The sequence below is a fragment of the Opisthocomus hoazin genome, chromosome 2 (assembly GCF_030867145.1).
Source record: "Opisthocomus hoazin isolate bOpiHoa1 chromosome 2, bOpiHoa1.hap1, whole genome shotgun sequence".
In the NCBI taxonomy this organism is placed as follows: Eukaryota; Metazoa; Chordata; class Aves; order Opisthocomiformes; family Opisthocomidae; genus Opisthocomus; species Opisthocomus hoazin.
The window spans coordinates 27,917,975-27,936,592 of NC_134415.1; the positions used below are offsets into that span (position 1 = coordinate 27,917,975).

Here is an 18,618-nt window from a genome sequence, read left to right on the forward strand (position 1 = left end):
AGGAGGACCGCCAGCACCCAGCCTGACGCACGTCTGTGACGCTGGGGAAAGTGCCTCGCACCTCAGCGCTGCTTTTCACCCCCGTTGTGGCCATCCCCCCGTGTCTGTGATGAGGCGGTACGGGATGTGTTACGTTTTTTGCAAATTGAATTTTGCATGCTTATTTTCTCTACTGTTAGTGTTTCTATTTCTACTTAGTTGAATTTATCCAGAGAAACAGACGGGGTTGGAATATTAATATTGAATAGCTACAGACTACTGCTGCTGTTTCAGTTTAGGACTAGATTCTTGGCTCAGCAACGCAAGAGTAGCCTTAGCAAAATGAATAGCTCTGTCACATACTGGACTGTTCATAAGATTAAAACCTAGTCCCTTCATTTTGATCCTAATGGATCAATTTTTATTTTGTTTTTATTTAGCAACATTCTCAAAGCACTTTTGCAGGCCAGTTTCTTATTTCAAGCTTGCTTCTTCAACATACTTCTTTTCTTTCCACTACTTTCTTGTGGGAAGTTTGAGCCTTAAGTTTCAACTGGTGTGTTTAGTCAAAAAGGAGCTTACCAATGATTTACTGTACAAATAATTTAACACAAAACTAAATACACAGATACTAATAGCAGATATTACAACCTTTGGATGCTTACATCAATATACACTGCTTGCGAACTACAAGTGGCACTAAAAATAAAAATATTTTCATTCACTTCCATGCTTTACTGTTATTTCTGAAAGGAATATTCTCTTAGTGCTGTATCAGGGTGTTGCACAAGTGATAATTATATGCCAAATACTTGAGCACAAAACTGTAGTACTTAGTACAGAGAGCTTTATCATTTTCCCTTGGGTTGCATTTGGATTTCAGTAATAGATTTATTCTTAATAATTCTACAATAGGAATTCTTACTTTGCGTAAATTCAGTATTTTCTTGCTGTTGGAGGTTTTGTATTTACAACATGGCTGTCGCTGTCATGTTCAGACTTTTTGTTGTTTGTTTCTCTGCCGATTGACTGACAAAGAGAAGCGCATCCCTTATGACAGTTTTTCATCAATTCCATGGGATTTTTTTTGGCTCAGACTACAGGTTATCATCCTAAAATACTAGGAGAGGATGGTCAGCTCTCCAGCCTCTGAGATGTAACCTAAACCTGGCACCCGCAAGCCATGCACAGCAGCTCTGGGCTGGCCAAGGCCCTGGCCTGACCCTCCGCAGGCCCCTTCCCCTCGTGTCTGGTGATCTCCTGCCCACTCCACCATCTCCAGCGGCCTTGCTTCCTCCCATCACCGGAGAAGTGGGTCACACAGGGGTCCCTCCACCATCGCTGCCCTGCGGTGGGTGTCGTGAACCAGGACGGGTGGTGGGGGAACCTGAATGGTGCTGGATTTGCGCATCTTTGACATTGTTCCTCACAGTATCCTCCTGGAGAACCTAGCTGCCCATGGTTTGGATGGGTGTACTCTTCACTGGATAAAGAACTGGCTGAATGGCCGAGTGCAGAGAGTGGTGGTGAACAGAGTTAAATCCAGCTGGCGGCCGGTCACAAGTGGTGTTCCCCAGGGCTCAGTATTGGGGCCAGTCTTGTTTAACATCTTTATCAATGGTCTGGATGAGGGGATTGAGTGCTCCCTCAGTAAGTTTGCAGATGACAACAAGTTGGGTAGGAGCGTTGATCTGCTCGAGGGTAGGAAGGCTCTGCAGAGGGATCTGGACAGGCTGAATTGATGGGCCAAGGCCTACTGTATGAGGTTCAACAAGGCCAAGTGCCAGGTCCTGCACTTGGGTCACAACAACCCCAGGCAACGCTACAGGCCTGGGGAGGAGTGGCTGGAAAGCTGCCCGGCCGAAAAGGACCTGGAGGTGCTGGTCGACAGCCGGCTGAATATGAGCCAGCAGTGTGCCCAGGTGGCCAAGAAGGCCAATGGCATCCTGGCTTGTGTCAGGAATAGTGTGGCCAGCAGGAGCAGGGAGGTGATCGTGCCCCTGTACTCGGCACTGGTGCGGCCGCACCTCGAGTACTGTGTTCAGTTTTGGGCCCCTCACTACAAGAAGGACATTGAGGTGCCGGAGCGTGTCCAGAGAAGGGCAACGAGGCTGGTGAGGGGTCTAGAGAACAAGTGTTATGAGGAGCTGCTGAGGGAGCTGGGGCTGTTTAACCTGGAGAAGACGAGGCTGAGGGGGGACCTTATTGCTCTCTACAACTACCTCCTCAAGCTGCGCCAGGGGAGGTTCAGATTCGATATTAGGAAAAATTCTGTACTGAAAGAGTGGTCAGACATTGGAACAGGCTGCCCAGGGAGGTGGATGAGTCCCCATCCCTGGAGGCGTTTAAGAAACGTGTAGATGTGGCACTTCAGGGTATGGCTTAGTAGGAATGGTGGTGCTGGTTGGACTCGATGGTCTTAGAGGTCTTTTCCAACCTATGATTCTGTGATTCTACGACCTTGCACCCCGGGTGTTGGGGAGGCTCCCACCGCGTCTGCGAGTGGAGGGAAGCACGCGTGGGCAGCCCCCTCCTTGGCGCCCGCCCGCGGCGGGTGGGCTGAGGGGGGCCGGGGCCCAGCGGGCCCAAGCTGCCCCGGCCTCCCTCAGCGGGCAGGCGGCCTCCTGGGTGCGCAGCTGCCGGCCGCCCTCCCCGCTCCCCGCCGGCTGCTCCCCCGCCGCCCGGAGGAGGCGCTCCCCGCCCCGCAGCGCGCTAGGACCCGGCCGGCCCCGGCCGCGGTCTCTCCGAGCCGCCGTACGCGGGCCGGGAGGGGAGCCCGGCGGAGGCCTGCGCCGGCGCCCCTTCCCTTCCCTTCGCTTCCCCGCGGCGGGATGCGCTCGGAGGCGGCGCCGCAGCCCGGCGGCTTGGAGAGGTTCGTCAGCGCCGGCAAGGGCCGGGGGCTGCGGGCGCGGCGGCGCTACGGCCTGGGGGAGCTGCTCTTCAGCTGCCCGGCCTACACCGCCGTGCTGACCGTCAGCGAGCGCGGCAGCCACTGCGACGGCTGCTTCGCCAGGTAGGGCCTGGGGAGGCCTGGGGCGGGCCCGGGGGGACGGCGGGACCGGCCCCGGGGCGGCTGCTGGCGATTCGGCCGGCGGCGGCCCGCCCCAGGCCAGCGGCGGGTCGGCCCTCCCGCGTCCCCGGCCGAGGCCGTGGCCGTGTCAGCAGCGTGCCGGCCGCTGCTCCGCGGGCGGGCCCGGGCCCCGCCGGTGCCGGCCGTGGGACTGACCGGCGGCTCCGGGGGCCCTCCTTTGCAAAACCGCCCTCCCGCCGCTCTCCTCTCCTCTCCTCTCCTCTCCTCTCCTCTCCTCTCCTCTCCTCTCCTCTCCTCTCCTCGACCAGACTTTTACCTCAAAACTGCTTTTCCTTCCTTTACAGTTCAGCAAAAAGAAAGAAGGAAAACAGTTTTGCCCTCCGTGTGCTCCGGTGGTTACGCGGGCGCGTGCGTAGCCTTGCTGTCAGGGGATGTTCGGTCAGTCCGTCCAGTTCTGCAGCAACGCAATATTCACTGATTCTAATGAAGTTTTGTCAAGGGAGGAAGGGTCTGCAATTGCCTAATTCACGCTTTGAATTTCTGTGCTGCGGATGGAATATATATGTGTGGAATATGCATATCTGTAATGAAATACACAGAAATACCAGTGTCTTTCTGCTTGTGTGCCCGAAACCTTAGTCTTCTGGCAGATGACTTTTACCAGGGCAAGGTACGGGCAGCGCGAGGGGTTGGCCGTGGCGTGGCTGCGGGGTGCTCAAGTTTTCTGGGGGGTCAGCAGCAGCTGCCCCCCTCGCCTGTCCGGAGGGGTGGTTTGACCTGCTGCGGCTGTTCCAGTGGTTGCTGTAAACCTCTCGATGTCAGCTGCTGCAGCAAAAAAAAAACCAACCAAACAAACGTTTAGGATTATCATTAAGAAATTAGGCGTGGATGTGACACTGGCATGTCACACCACACCACGTTTTTGAAAGGTATAATACTTTCCTGACTTCTGGCAGCTAATTGAAGTATCATGGTGCTTACCTGGTTATAACTCAGAGCACATGTTAGTGTTTGCCTCGCTAAAGGAGAACAACTGTTGTACTTTCCCTATTTTTATCAATACATAAGTATTGCTTGCATGTGTGGACTGAGAGGCAGACTGAAGAGTATAATTATTACATTCTAGTAGGTCTTTTAATCTCTTGTCCTGTCATCTTAACTCACTTATGCTTTTCATTTTCCTTTCTCTTGACCTTGTCCTTTTTCTTTCCTTATTACATTATCTACTGATTTGACTCACACTATTCACCCCTTTCTTTGCATATGAGCACCTAATATTGTTCCTGGTGAAGTCTGTGAAGCGAGTTCCATTAATTTGAAGAACTGTAAAACTGCGGCGATTTTCTTCTCCTTCACACCAGTGGCTTTTCCTAGCCCCTAAGTTTTGGGTTTTTTTCCTCTGGTGCCTAACCACAAATTCCCTTGTGTCAAAGAAACTGGCTGATTTTGTTTAACACATCCAGAAGATTTCTCTCTGTAAAAGGACCAAGGAATACTTTCCATGCTCCATTGTTATGAAGTAGTGTTGTAGAGATAGTAGTTACCTCATGGAATAGCTTTTTAAAGATCATCTCCAGGACCAGACTGTTTAAACGCTGCTTGTTCTCCATGCAAGCTTCTCCCATGAAGCTCTGGAGGAGCACAGTGATCAAGGAATATACCTGAAAGCAGTACTATAGCAGTTATGGTGGGGTAGTCTGAAACCTATTTCATACAAGGGTGATGAGGTTCCGCTAAGAGGAAAGATACCTCAGTGATGCAACTTGATCTGCCAGTGCTCTAGAGTGTGTTTTGTGCCTGCACCCCGTTGCATTAGCGCTGAACTGGCACATACTGGATTCTGAACTGTGCTTGTTGAACTTGCAAAGAGCATTAAGAGGATGGTTGTGGGCTAAGCACTAGTCTTGGGGAGAGAAACTTTGCTAAGTGGTCATAAAACTGTTGCAGTCAAATGGGCAGAATGTGATTAGAACTTTGTAATTGTATCTGATAGTATTTGTTACCTGAAATACACAGCCGTGCATGAGGTACATACTGTCAGCAAGCAGAGTCACGGTGTTAGCCTGACTCACGTTGCACCTTCTACTTCACAAGAACAATCAGAGAAGGTCAAGGCTTGCTATGCTTTATGGGCTCCGAATGCCAGTGACCTCTGAAGTGTGGTAGACTATCATACTGTATGAGGACACTCAGTTTTTTTCATTACAATGAACTTACCTCAGTTTAAGACAATTTTTTTGCCACTTGTACTGGGGAGAATGTGTAGATGTTTTTAACTATTCAGTACTTGTGAGAGATCGCTGTTGCTGTCACACAAGTGTCGTGTTGGGTAACACACGTTCTGTTTTTGATGGGATCTGCTACAACACATGCACCTTGAAGCAGAAAAGGACCTTCCTTTTGGCAGTTCCCTGTGTTGGGATATATACAAATATAAAAAAAGCAGAGCGTGTGCCTTAGGTGACCTTGGAATACACAGATATTGGAGCAGACATTAGCAGGACATTAAGAGGCTATGTGGTGACAGGAGATCAAACAGTGTTTTTAATAATGCAACATGTTTTCTTGGTGTTGGGAGGCAGTTACTTGCGAGACAACGGTCATGCTTTCTGTAACCAGAGAAGCAATGGAACTGGCAGAGCAGAAGCAAAGGGTTAATATTGGTGAGGAGGGATACAGAGCAATAGGGAAGTTTGGAAAACAAGGAAAAGTTAGCTATCAGTATGCATCATGTAGTGGCCAAAAAATCATGCTGTCTGTCAAACAGCGTAGAATAACATGTTTCCAAACGCAGGAATTAATCAGGACAACAGAGTGCTTTTGCATAACAGTTGTTAGGAAAAGTTTGCTTTTGAAACTTTAAACAAATAAAAATAGTGTCTGCTATGGGAAGGTGGGGTTCAAGCTGTAGTTACAGTGTTCTGAAGAAAGTACAGTTTTCATTGTGAAAAGTGAAATGCTGTGCAATAAGTGATACAGCATGCATTTGTATTTCATTCGGATTTATAGAATAGAATAGAATAACTTCTGTTTTCTTTTTAAGGAAGGAAGGATTGTCCAAGTGTGGAAGATGTAAACAGGCCTTTTACTGCAACGTGGAATGTCAGGTATGGTGATACAATTTATGAGGATGGGAGGGGGGGAGAGGAGGGTGGGCATTGCTGAACTCTATTTTTTATCTGTGTGGCACTGATAGTCCCTAACTGTAGCTATGGTTGACAGTAGTCCGGTCAGTTTCAGTGTCCCACAAATGCTGACCGTGGAGTTGTGCATTCGACAGTTACAGGATTTGAACATGATCTGTGTGAGTCTTTCGAGATCAGTAGCTCCAGGACTTGGTACCACTGAAACTTTTATTAGAGCTGCATGTCAGCCCGCTAATTATGTCTGTATTCCTTCTTTCTTTAAGTACAAACCAGGTAATTTAACACTAGCTCGCTTAACTGGTAAGAGAGTCTGCGTCTAATGGAAAAATCAAATCACTACATAGCTATCTTAAGAGGTTTTTGTTGGGGTTTTTTTAGAATTTTTGCAAATATTTTGGGTGGCCACAGCTGACAGTAGTCATAACCATTCGAAACCTACCGTGCTTTCTCCCTAATTCACTCGGTCTGGCAACTTTTGTTCTTTTTGTATACTTTGTTTCTTAAAAGCCCCTGAAAATAGAATATAAGCATGCACTAAAGTAGAGCAATATGAAGCCATCCAAAACGTTTGCATGCAGTTTTAATTCCATTTTTACTTCAAACTAGAATAAGCACCTTTCAAAACAATAATTTTTGCCAGATCTAGTATCTAGCCTTTTTGGGCTGTCAACTTGATGTGGAAGAATTATCCAGTTTATGTGTGGAAAACTCAACTGGATTGAGAGCTAAATAATGTAAGCTATGTAAGATCTGTGGTGCTGGGCACAGAGTGTGGAACAGTACTTGTGAGGGTTTGAGTCACCAAAGGTCTGGCATGAGGCTAGGTGTTAGCTATAAATAATCCAAACCTTCTCCTACATGGCAGCGTGCTGTTGAGCGCGTGGGTTGCATGCAGAGTATTGCCCATTGTCGTTATCCGGACAGAGATGTTGCGGTTTGTGCTGTTCGGTTCCCAAGCACTTAGGAGGTGGCTACTGCCTTTATTTCAAGGATGTATCTTTTTCTCCCATTGCGCAAGTTGCAAAGTGAGCCCGACCTCCCCTTTTTTTTTTCCTTCTGTTGCCTCCCCAGATTCCTGCTTTCCCACTGTGTCTTAGTGAATTGCACGTGGATCAAATGGCCTTTTGGCTTCGAAGCACCAGGAGGACTCAAAGCACTTAAAAGAAATAAGATTTTAGCAGAATTTGCAATAGTTCACATAATATTGAAACACTTGACAGCCAGTAGTTGCTGGGAAGAAGTAGAACGCTTACTGTATGAGCACCCTTAAGGCTCTTGAGAGAAATCTGAACGAGTTTTAAAGACGGTGTGGAGAAAACCCATGATTCATTCATGAGAAATACTTATTTGTAAGAAATGTTTCCATATGACACGATTTATTAGGAAGCTTTTAGCTAGATGAGGGAAGGAGATACTTGAACAAAGCAGTTTATTGGCTTTTTAGCACTTTTCATCTGAGATTGTGAGTTTCTTCTCTTACCATATAAAATTCACAATGGTTTATGAAACAAGTAAGCAAGATTTATTGAAGGAGGAAAGCTCAGTGATTTGTGCCAGGAAAAATAGCAAGTAGATATCATGGTGGAAGTAGTAGAACTTATTTCTGCTGATCCACGGTGCTTTGCTTTTACCTCCAAGTCACTTCTTCGATCCCTCCCTCAGTGTCCTGCCTTCTACCTTGACAAAGTTTATACTTTTGTGTTTAAGAACAAGGAGGTTTTTTTTCTTGCTTCCCCCAGAGTAGAGTCATGTACACGTATTGCTTGCTTGATTTGATTTTTAAAATTTTTTTTGTTTCTTTTTTGGTGGTCAGAATACTCCTTCTCTATTGGGGCATATTCCAAGAATGAAAAACTGAACTGCTCAAACTGAGTGTCCTTAAGACTGCAGGAGATGATGCTCTGCAGAAGCCTGCATGTCTGAGAAGTTAATGAATTAAAATCTGCCTGTTGGTGTGTAGTATGATGCTTTAGACATAAATACTTTTTTAGATGTTGTGATGTCTAGACAATAGCATGACAAGCACAGATACTAGCACTTCACTCTTACTGGTGATGTGCTTATGGCTTTTGACTCTCTAGTTGATATAACATTATCTTCCATGTTTTGGGCCCTTATGAGTCAGTCTGATGAAATTTATGAACGTTGCTGAGACTGAATTCTTTGACATTCTTTCAAAGTTAGCTTCAAGCATAGTATTCTCTAGAAACCATTCTCCACTGGCTGTATGTGCTGCACAGGCAAGCTGCGCTGCATCTTCATCCCTGCCTTGTTCAAAAGCACTTCTCAGTTCAGCAATTCTTTGTCAAAGCCAGAAAGGACATCTGTGCCTTGATACTGAACTTGTAACACTGGAATGTGCAGTAAACGTGTTCTGTTTGCCTCTGTGGATGAGACTTGTACATGCAACACTGATAAAAGGGCAAGGCTGTACTTGAGGATGGTGATGGCGTTGTTAATTTGATTTTTATTGTTTTAAGTTAGTTTTCACTATGAATCCATGCGGTTTTTGCTCAGTTCAGCTAAAAATTACATGTACCCAGCAAGGACATGGTAAGATTCCATATGTTGGTTAGTACTTTGTTACTCAATATAATTTGGTTTGACAACTGTTTATCCCATCAAATATGCTATATGGGATAGACAACCAAATCTCCTGAGCTTTCTCTTTCCTTACTTAAACACCTATTATACCACAGTTCATAGGAATTCTTTGTAGTGGTGGGGAGAGATGGATCAGAAGGAGACAAGAGAAAGGTGCCAAAGTGTGCAGCAGGAAACAAATTTTTTGGATGTCTTTTCAGAATTACAGATTTTATAACTGCAGACATCTCCCTCTCTCTAGTGCTTTTCTGTTGAATGCGATTTTTTTTTCTTTTTCAGAATAACGTGGTTATTGAAAGTAAAGTTAGTGGCACTGCATGTATTTCCTACTCTAAGCCATATAGTGTCCTTGTTTTGAGGTTCTTAAAATACTTTCATTTAATGAATGAAGCATCACAGCAGCCATTGTGGCATTTCTGGTTTTGCAAATGGGGTATAGGTACACAAAGATTCACTGACTTGCTGAAGCATCCCAGAGGGGTAGAAGAGTACATCTCCTGCGTTATAGCCAGGTGTTTGATGCATTGACCAAGTCCTGCTTTGCAGTATAATTTCTTTGCCCTGGTCACTGGAAAGGAGATGTCACACTGTAGTGTGAGGGACTGAACCCAGGGGAAGGCAAAGGCTTGCCGTGGTAGAGTGGCTGATTTGTTTAGGGCTCTCTCTATACATACATGTATGCACACATGCTTGCCCTAGCACAGTTCCCTTCGTGCTAACATGTCTTTTGCCTGTTTTGGTCTATTATTTTGCTGTTAAGATAGACAGCCTTAAGTTTGACCTATATGAAGTTGTATAGGTGTAGGTTCAGTCTCAGATGCAGGGCGCATGAGGGTGGAAGTTGTCTTCACTGCCTGTCCTTGCTGCCTTGAAGGTTTTGTGGGTTGGTAGGGTCTAGCCTGGGTTTGCTGCATCTTTCTTTTCCCAGCCCCTAATCCAGTTCTCCTTTTAAAAGGCTTTGTGATTTCCAGCTGATTCGTACTGTTCTCCTCTCCGCTATTGCCTCCTCGAAGCTCAGGCGTGTTATTATAGTAGTGGCTTTCAGACCCCATCTGCAGCTGTTCGGGTCTTGACTTCTTAAATTATAATAATTTTAGTCAAACAGCAGGAGACCTGTGCTTATTTTTTCTCCTTGGAAATTAGCTGCTGAAACACTCTGAAGAGAAATGTTTTAAGAGGGTTACGTGGTTGCAATTGTGGAAGTGGTGAACTTGAATCAGCTACTGGAGCTCCTCTTTCTGTTACTACACATAGCTATTATTTATCCCAGAGAGAGTGGAGATCAGCTAGCCAAAGTGCAGAAGAAGATGTTTTTGTCATGACTTTCCATATTTGAAATATATTTCGAACAAATATTTGTGGGTTTTTTTTAACATCATGTTAAAGAGTGCTGTAGCTGATATTTCTGGGGTAAGGGAAATACGTATTTTTAACCAGCTAGTAAGCTTCAAAATATAGTTGTAGACCTGGAATTAGCATCAAGCAGATGTGTTTGAAGTGGGACCTTGTAGAAATTGCCCACTCCTGTTTGGTGATCTGCAGAAAAAATACAAAATTCTTACTGTAATGATTCTGCACAAGAGGAATCTGACACTGCAGGACCCTGCTTAAGATTGCCTTGGGGCAGCGTCTGTCCCCCTATCCAAAAACTTCCTCCATGTACTTTTGTGTGATAAATTTCATGATAAATGTCTCCTGTGAACCTGTTGAACATTAACCCATGGAAGTCAAATACCCTCTGTCGCCCAGCATTCAGTAAATGATGGTAGGGAAGGATGGCTGTGCAGATGTGTGAAACTCTTCCCTTCACTGCTGGCTGAAGGACTGTATCAGAACTTTACCGGTTAATATCAAACATCAGAAGTTGCCTCACTGAAGTTCGATGCCATTTGAGCATAACTAGGCCGTAGGCTTTTGAAGAAGTGGGCTTAACCCCTACACTGGCTTGCCCAGCGTTTCTGTCTGGTATTTGTGTGTGTTTCTTTTCAATCAGGTGAAATACAACGGAAATTTTATGTCCTATTGAAGAAGTCCATGTGAGGAAGGAGGTGCGAAGACATTTGTTTGGACTTGAGTCTTATTTTTTTTGACTATTACATTTTGTTGTTTGGGGTTTTTTTTGTGCTGAGCTATATCACAGTCTTCTGGAAATTAATCTAATAGTTCTGGACAGTGGAATCATTTTGAAGAACTTGGTGGAGAAGGTTGTTTCCATGCTTTGATGTGAAAAAGATAAGCTTTAAAGAACTTCCCTTCCAAAAATGTTGTCACTCCTAAATGAAGGGAAAAATACTTCAGATGCAAGGAAAATAGGAAGAAAATACCATTAGTGCAGCTTAGGGATTCAACTAGAACAATGCTACCTGTTATGATTCAAACTACTTAGAGAAAAATGTGGAAAAGAATGCAAAATACAGTCCAGCTGTGATCGCAGGGAAAGCTGCTGTCACAGTGTTTCCATCCCAGGTATTCCTCAGCCATCAGTACTCTCTCTTCTTGTGGTGTTTCAGGCTTTTATCTCATTTTGCACAATTCAGCCTTATCTCGTCCCTTTAACCTCCCTACCAGTTCATATAACTCAGTATGATTCTGCCTGGGGAAAGATTTTAATTAACAGTGGTTAAAGAATAAAGGGAACAAACAGATTTTGAGAAACACTGCTTTGAGACAGGCATGTGATTTTGCATTTTGATTTTTTGTTTTATGAGGCAGTCTCTCCTGTTTATTTAACTGGCATGTACGGATGTGGGTTGTGCAAAACTCCAGGTTCTGTGCCTTCACTTCTTGCACACCCAGCAATCACGCTGAAGTTGGTGGGTGTTGTGGGTGTGTAAGTAGGGGTGAGAGATGTGGTCTCCCTCTGTCTCTCTTCTTAGCCTTTAGCCTGTGGATTCCTAAGGCAAAGTCTATTTGGAATTTTCCAGAAAGAGGTCTTAGGGCATACATAGGAAACAGGCCTCTCGGTGGATGCATCTTGTAGTGTGACAGCTGTAGGAGAGCTGAGAGTGTAATTTCACATGACATGATTGCAGTGTAATATACTATTTTGGTTCTCCTAGTCTGTATTGTATGTCCTCTTAGAACGTTTACACTGGAGCTTATTTCAAGCGGCCTGTACGTAGGTTTTTTTGGAAGTACCGTACTGAGATATCAAGGACAATGGAATTGACAGTATGAGGGGCTGAATACCCTTGCAGCGTTGCACTGCTTCAAATCCTGCATGAGTGTGGGGTGGATGTTCACCTTCCTCTTCCTAATAAAATAAACTCCGAAAGCTGTCCATGCCCAGGGCAAATGAAATGGCCATTTTCAGTGGATGAATTTTTGATGTACTAAGTCTGAAATTAGAGATCTCAGCTTTTGGTTTGATCGGCAAAACCTGTAAATAAGTGGAGCAGTCAGGCAGGAGGCACTGGGGGTCCTGATTCAACTGGCTGTTTGAAGTGCTGTGAGTTGTCCTTCCTGGCCTCCAGCTGTAGCTCCCACAAGGAATGCATCTCCCAGCAGACCTGTATCATATCTACTGGTCCTACATAGATGTTTTTTAGATAGCCTTGGGTGTCTCAAATGGCTCTTGCCATCAGTGGTTAGGAAGCTGAGGGAAACTCTATGTGTCTGATGTTCCTGCCACTCAGTCACTCTGATGGGTTATAGTGAATTCTTTTTTTAAATTATTTCTACTTTTTATGGGGGGTGGGCTGACACTGGATCTGTGGTACTGGGTGAATCACAGTAAGGGCAATTAAGAGCTTTCTGGAGAAAAACTTTCTGCAAAAAGTCTTTCAAGTTTCCACTTTAAATCAATTTCAAATTTCTGGGATTTATTGCAATTTCTTTCCTCTGCTGCCATTTTCCACCAGTTTAAATCTGGTCTGAAAACAAAGCTTGATGGTCCCTATACAGGCAGAACACTATAGGTGTGTTCTAACACACTGCTGTAGATGTGTGTGTGGGATAAGACATAGAAATAAATAACTGCATTGCTTGAATATAGAAATAAGAATATTTCCATGTCTGAATAAATAAATAAAATGATATTTGATGCAGTCTGGGGACAGCCCATGCCAGGCTCTGTGTGCCAGTGCAGAGTGTTAATCTGTGATTCTGTACTCGTCTTTGAAAGTTTCTGTTGCTTTGGAGGGGTTCTGTAGAGTGCCAAAAGCCAGTGGCTTGTGCCATCACTCCACGTATTACTGTATGTTGAGCTAGGAATATGCTATCCATTCTTAACTAAAGGTTGTTTGTCTTTATTAGTGTGTTTTCATTGCCTAGATGTACTCTTATTCTACAACATTTAAGGAAAAAGTCTGATAGTTCTATTCAGTAGGTCTGGCTTTGACCTTACGTATACCAATTCTTACAGGGATTGTGAATCCATTGACTTTAGACGCGTTACTCCTGATTACACCAGGGTCATCTCATAATGAGGGGCCAAGGTATTAAATGGAAATGAACCCAGTAAAGCCATCAAGCTCAGACCTACTCTGTCCTCACGTGCTTGATCTGAACAATAAGAACTGGTGATATATAAATCATGCTGTCTGTTTGCTTCTTCGTCATTCAATTCTTTTTTTCCGTTGAATAAATGAAGATATTCTGACCTTAACTCATCCCTTGTGTATTTGTTTGAAAAAAGCAGGATAGCTGTACCCCTTAAATGTGACTCAAGCTTTTGTTCAGATTTAGTGAGCGTCATCTTATTTTTTTAAAGGAAACACGTTTCACTTGACCTCTAGGATCTGACAGAACTTGCTGCATCCTCTTTTTCATCACTTTATCTTCGTGGCTTTTTTTTTTTTTTTTTGTATTTTTCTACATTTTCAGAAGGAAGACTGGCCAATGCACAAGCTAGAGTGTTCCGCCATGTGCGCTTTTGGGCAGAACTGGAATCCCTCGGAGACTGTGAGGCTAACGGCGAGGATCCTTGCCAAACAGGTGAGCAGGAGGCTAGATTTGGGAGGTACATTCCTCCTCTGGGTGCCAGGGAAGGCAGGAAAATGAAAATTGACCGACAGTAACTGTCCCTGCAAAGCACATCCATACTAGCTTCCTGTGTACAAACGGGTGTAATACAGAGCATGAGCAGCTGAACAAACTGACCCATCAGACCACTGCAGCAGTGTCAGGGCCACCAAAGTCTCGTAGTCCAGCTGGAGACTTACGGGGGAAGATGGCAAAAGGCTAGTGAGTTTTTAAGCTGCCTAGCTGTAACTTACAGTCAAGGTACTGTTGAACCGAGTATGGAAAAGTATACTGATAGTTTCACAGTGTGCATGGTGTTTCTGGTAGGTTGGAGCTCTTGGTTACATGTGTGGGCTAGCACCAAGGCCGCATTGGTGAAGATGAATGAGACTTGGTGTGTGTGGTTAAATTCTGAGGAATGCTCCTAGTGTTACATGTCTACAGGCACTTGACATCCTTATGAAGCAGTTGCTTGTTGTACTGTTTTTTCAGCTATAACTGCATAGCATTTTGTAGTATGTAACTCCCAGTACATTTGTGAGTCAAGAACACCTCTGAGGTATTCAGATTTAAATGTTTACGACTACTGGAGTCAACTGGTGAAAAACAGAAATGGAGAGAGAAATTTCAAGCCACTGGTCTTTGAAGAAAAAGCATATTATTAAGGAAATGAGATTGCAATGTCAACCTCCAGTTCGGTGTTCCCTAACTATATGGATACTGAGGATAACGTAAGTGCTTACAGGGAGGAGATGGGATTCATGAGTTTCAAGGTTATTGTGCCGTGTATCTTTGTAGAGCTCTAAACTCTCTCCACAAAAACAAATCCTCTTTGAAGCGTATTTGTGTGATTGAGGTCTGCTTATGTGGCAAGGGCAACCTGGATACTGTATGTAGCGACGGTTTTGGTGGCCTGCTGGGAGGGTAGTTGCATGCTTGCTGTGTGTGTAGATGTGTGTGTGTGAATATGTGTGGGTGTGACTTAATAAGCGTGGTTTATGGTGATCCATGAACAAAATTGAATGTTTAAAGACAAAAAGTCATTGGAATAAATTTGTGCTTTTATCGCTTACAGGGAGGGGGGAGAACTCTACATGTCATATAAAAGCTAAATATGCAAACCATAGTCCCTGAACCTCAGCTGCTGGGCCACCTGCAAAGCCACATTTAATGGCCAAGATTACAAAGAAGTGGCCTTAGGCCAACAATGGAGCATTGCTTTTGAACTCTGTCAACAGTCAGTTTATTCACTTTCCTCAAAGTGAAGCCTGTCTCCTGCCTGCTTGCTATTGTTAGTAGCTTTCTGGGTGTCTAGAACAAAGCAAATGACATATTTAAAATACTGTTCAGTTTATGTATATAAATTTGATAGGAGTTAATCTTTGGCTGCCTAATGTAATGCAGAGAGAATATTTCTGTGGCTTTACTAAGAGTAATCAATTTAATTTATTGTTGTTGATCAACTTCTATAAATTCCACACACTCTGAATTTAGGTTTGTTTTACAGGTAGGAGTTTCCATCTTATGAATGAGGAGACAAACTGCCTGCTTAAAACATTGAAGTATTTTCTTTGGTTTTTTTTCCCTGTATTGCTAGAAAACTCACCCTGAAAGAACACAGTCGGAGAAGCTGCTTGCTGTAAAAGAGTTTGAATCACGTAAGTAAAAAAGACTTGCAGGTGAACAGAGACAGTTATCTATAGTCATGATTTACTTTACCCCCCATTCCCCCTCCATCAAAACCTTTCAGAGCATCCCACTCCTGTTGGAGGAGGGGAGTAAACAAAGACAACTGGGATTCCTTGTGTTTTTGAAAGTGCAGTGCTCTTCTTTCTTTCTTTTTTTTTTTTTCTTGGTCACTTGTGGGGGTTGTGAAACAACAGTGAAAACCTAGACAGAATTAATTATGTAGCATACATCCATCTCATGGTTTTTCTGGTACTCTAGTGTCTTTTGAGAATTGTAATGTTGTAAAATTAAAATAGCTGGTATTTGTTACCAGGAGGCATAAAATCAGAGACAGCACAGTTGCTTGATGGTGACAGTGACTAAGGGGCTAATTGCAGAACCCTCTGGACTGTGCTTCAGTATCTGTCACTGCCAGTCAAATCTGACATGTTATATACGATTGTGTTGAAATTCCATGTCCTAAATGCTCCAAAATAATCCAAGGAAGGAGATGAGGCAATGGCTTGCTTTTAACTAGAAGGCTACTGTTTATGTCCGGTGAGGCAGAGTTAGAAATGGAGCAACTAGGGGACTAGTAACTATCCTGGCATAGTTTTCACTGCTCTGTCGTTTCTGTTTCTTGTTGCTGGGGGTAATACACAAGGAGGCAATAGGTTTGTATATTCACATTTCTCACTCTCATGGTTTCCAAAACCCTTTATAAAATGCTGAATAAATGCAGTCATTGCTAGGACTTGAGGTAGCAGAGTAACCAAGCATGACAAGATTACAGTCTTATCTGTTTCCTGGACAAAAGCTGCTGTCACAGCTGTTGGGACAACTGGGGAAATAAGGGGGAAAAATGCCAACATTTGACTTTGCCTAAGGCAAGGATAATTTTTACAGATAGGTTAGTAGGATTGAGGTTGATGAGGATGGATAAGTGCTGAAGTAATTTCTGTATATTCTTTTGTATTGGAGCTTGTCGTCAATAATTTATTAATTTGGAAGCTAAGAGGCTGAAATTATTTTCTCTTGCAATGACCCTCCTGTCCTCTAGAAGCCCTTGTTTCATTTCTGGTTTTGTTAGTAAGAACCCCTTGTTCCTTCTGCCTTGTTGTCTCTCCCCATCTCTTAGCACACTTTTGCCATGTTCAGCAGTTGCCTTACTCTTTGCAACACCCTGCGCAGGAGAGGAAAAGGCACCTGGCTGTCAGTTGGATGCTCAAAATTTCGTATTTCTGATTTGTCCTGATTCTCATCAAATTGTCCCATTTCATTTTCCTCAGTATTTTTTGTGACTCTCCTGTCATTCACATCTGCTCTTACAAATCATCTGCCCCTTCTTCCACTGTTTGCAGCCTTTTCTCTTCTTACATGTTTTTCCTTCCACTATTATTTTGAGTTGGAGAGGGGAAGCTGATGAGTTGCTGGCTCTCTTAGAGCAGGATTGAGCTGGTGACACTGCCACTGTGACAGAGAGGATTAGGAAAAAAACTTTCCAACACTCTGCTCTTGAGAGGAGAGAAGGGACAAGGAGTATATGGTCGATCATGTAGCTTGCTCTGCATGGACCAGGCAGAAAAAGGTTCAGTGGCTACAGCTTTGGCTACAACCTGTCATGGTCCTGAGGGTAAATCTCTGAACAAACCGGTAAGAGAGTACACTTGGCAGGAGTGCGAGGGCATTTCCACTGATGTTCCTGCGGTCTCCTGTTATTCTCAGATATCTGCATGTGAAACACACCTCTGTTGATGGTCACCCCCAGCCCGTGGACAAATGGGCATTCTCAGGCAGTGTTTGTTGCCTCATGAAGCAGGTGCCTGCAATAGGTCAGGTGGATTGCACTCCTGGGCACCATCGTCTTATCCTCCTCTTGCTGCAAAGGAAACCCCTGCTGACTAGCCCCAGCGCGTTGTCAATGTTTGTTAAGTCCTGTCGCACGTGGCCACAAATAGTTAGGGCCTCTGTGCTGGGAAAGACCATGTCTTTCAAAAGCAGGGGTAAGCAACCTTCCTTAGCAGAAGTCTGGGCTAGTTTGTGCTGATAACAATTAGGTCCATATGAGGAAGTTTTACTATGTAATGCATGTTTTAAGAAGTGTGATCTTGAGTGTGACTTCATGCCGCAGTAGATGGGACCAGGTAGCTCATAAAGTCGTGTTAGACAGCTGAGGGCAGCTACCCACTGCTGATCGACTTCTAGGGGGCCAGGGCTGGCTGGTCTGTTTGCCAGGGTTAAAAATGCACTTTAAACACTGTAACCGTTCTCCCAAGAAAGGCAAATTTGTGTCCGATTACATGCTGGTGTAGAGATGTTAGAAAAGGCTTTTTAATCCTGCATGTTCTTGTTGCACACGTGTGGCTTTGGCAGAAGCAGCGTTACATTTGTGGAAGAACAGAAACTTGCAGTTCTTCCAAGCAGCTGTTCCTTGAGGGGTTTCTGTTTAAGTCTGGGCCTGTTCTAACCTAAGTCTGGCTGCAGTTCACGGGGGAGTGTTCCTCATAATGAAATGGAATGTATTCTTTGTCCACAGACCTTGACAAACTAGACAATGAAAAGAGAGAGCTGATTCAGAACGACATTGCTGCTCTTCATCACTTTTACTCAAAGCACTTGGAGTACCCTGACAATGCTGCTCTTGTAGTTCTCTTTGCACAAGTAAGTTGGCTAGATAGTGCTGTAGGAGTTTAGCCTTTGTGAACGGGGAAAAACGTTAACGGCAATGGAAATGGTAGCTCTTTGGTGATCTTAGGGAGAGCTGAGTGTGCTTGGTGGAAATGATCCACTTCCTTGACCAGAAGTGGCTGCATGTGCCCCATTGCAGTAGTGAGGGGAGACACTCTTGTCTGCAGACTTTCTGTGAGGTGCTTCTCATACACTGAAGAAAAGGGGAAACAGCCTGTATTAGACCTTGTCAAAGTTAGGCTTATTGTGGGCCAAGCATTGTGTAGCTGTTGTTGGACTTGCGTGGAAGGCTGCTGGTTTGAGACCCTGCAGAGGCAAAACCTTCATTCAGGCTTTAAACTTGCGGAAATCCTTGCTGGTCAGGTCATCATTGTGTTTGACCTTCACAGGGAGTAAACTTCAGAGAAGCAGAAAGAGCGGTCAGAAACTTTTATCTGCTTTTAAATGCAGTTAGGTAGTTTGGTCATCTGAAGAGATGAAGGAAAGACAGTATGTCTTGTCACCTCTTTTTTCTCAACTGCTTTTCACACGCATCCAAAT

The 18,618-nt window shown here is 44.4% G+C and overlaps 1 protein-coding gene across 4 annotated transcripts in view; it reads left to right on the plus strand.

Moving 5' to 3' along the window:
* Positions 1-2,705: 2,705 nt before the first annotated feature.
* The window catches only part of SMYD2 (SET and MYND domain containing 2), a 30,237-nt gene continuing 14,324 nt past the window's right edge, over positions 2,706-18,618 (plus strand). The window contains exons 1-5 of one of the 4 annotated variants that reach the window (XM_075412987.1): positions 2,706-2,992; positions 6,054-6,117; positions 13,585-13,695; positions 15,320-15,380; positions 17,927-18,051. In XM_075412987.1, coding sequence (XP_075269102.1) covers positions 2,811-2,992; positions 6,054-6,117; positions 13,585-13,695; positions 15,320-15,380; positions 17,927-18,051 — 543 coding nt within the window. In that variant the 5' untranslated portion in view covers positions 2,706-2,810. The remainder of the gene's footprint in view (positions 2,993-6,053; positions 6,118-13,584; positions 13,696-15,319; positions 15,381-17,926; positions 18,052-18,618) is intronic. The other 3 variants (XM_075412988.1, XM_075412990.1, XM_075412989.1) reach the window with 3 other exon arrangements.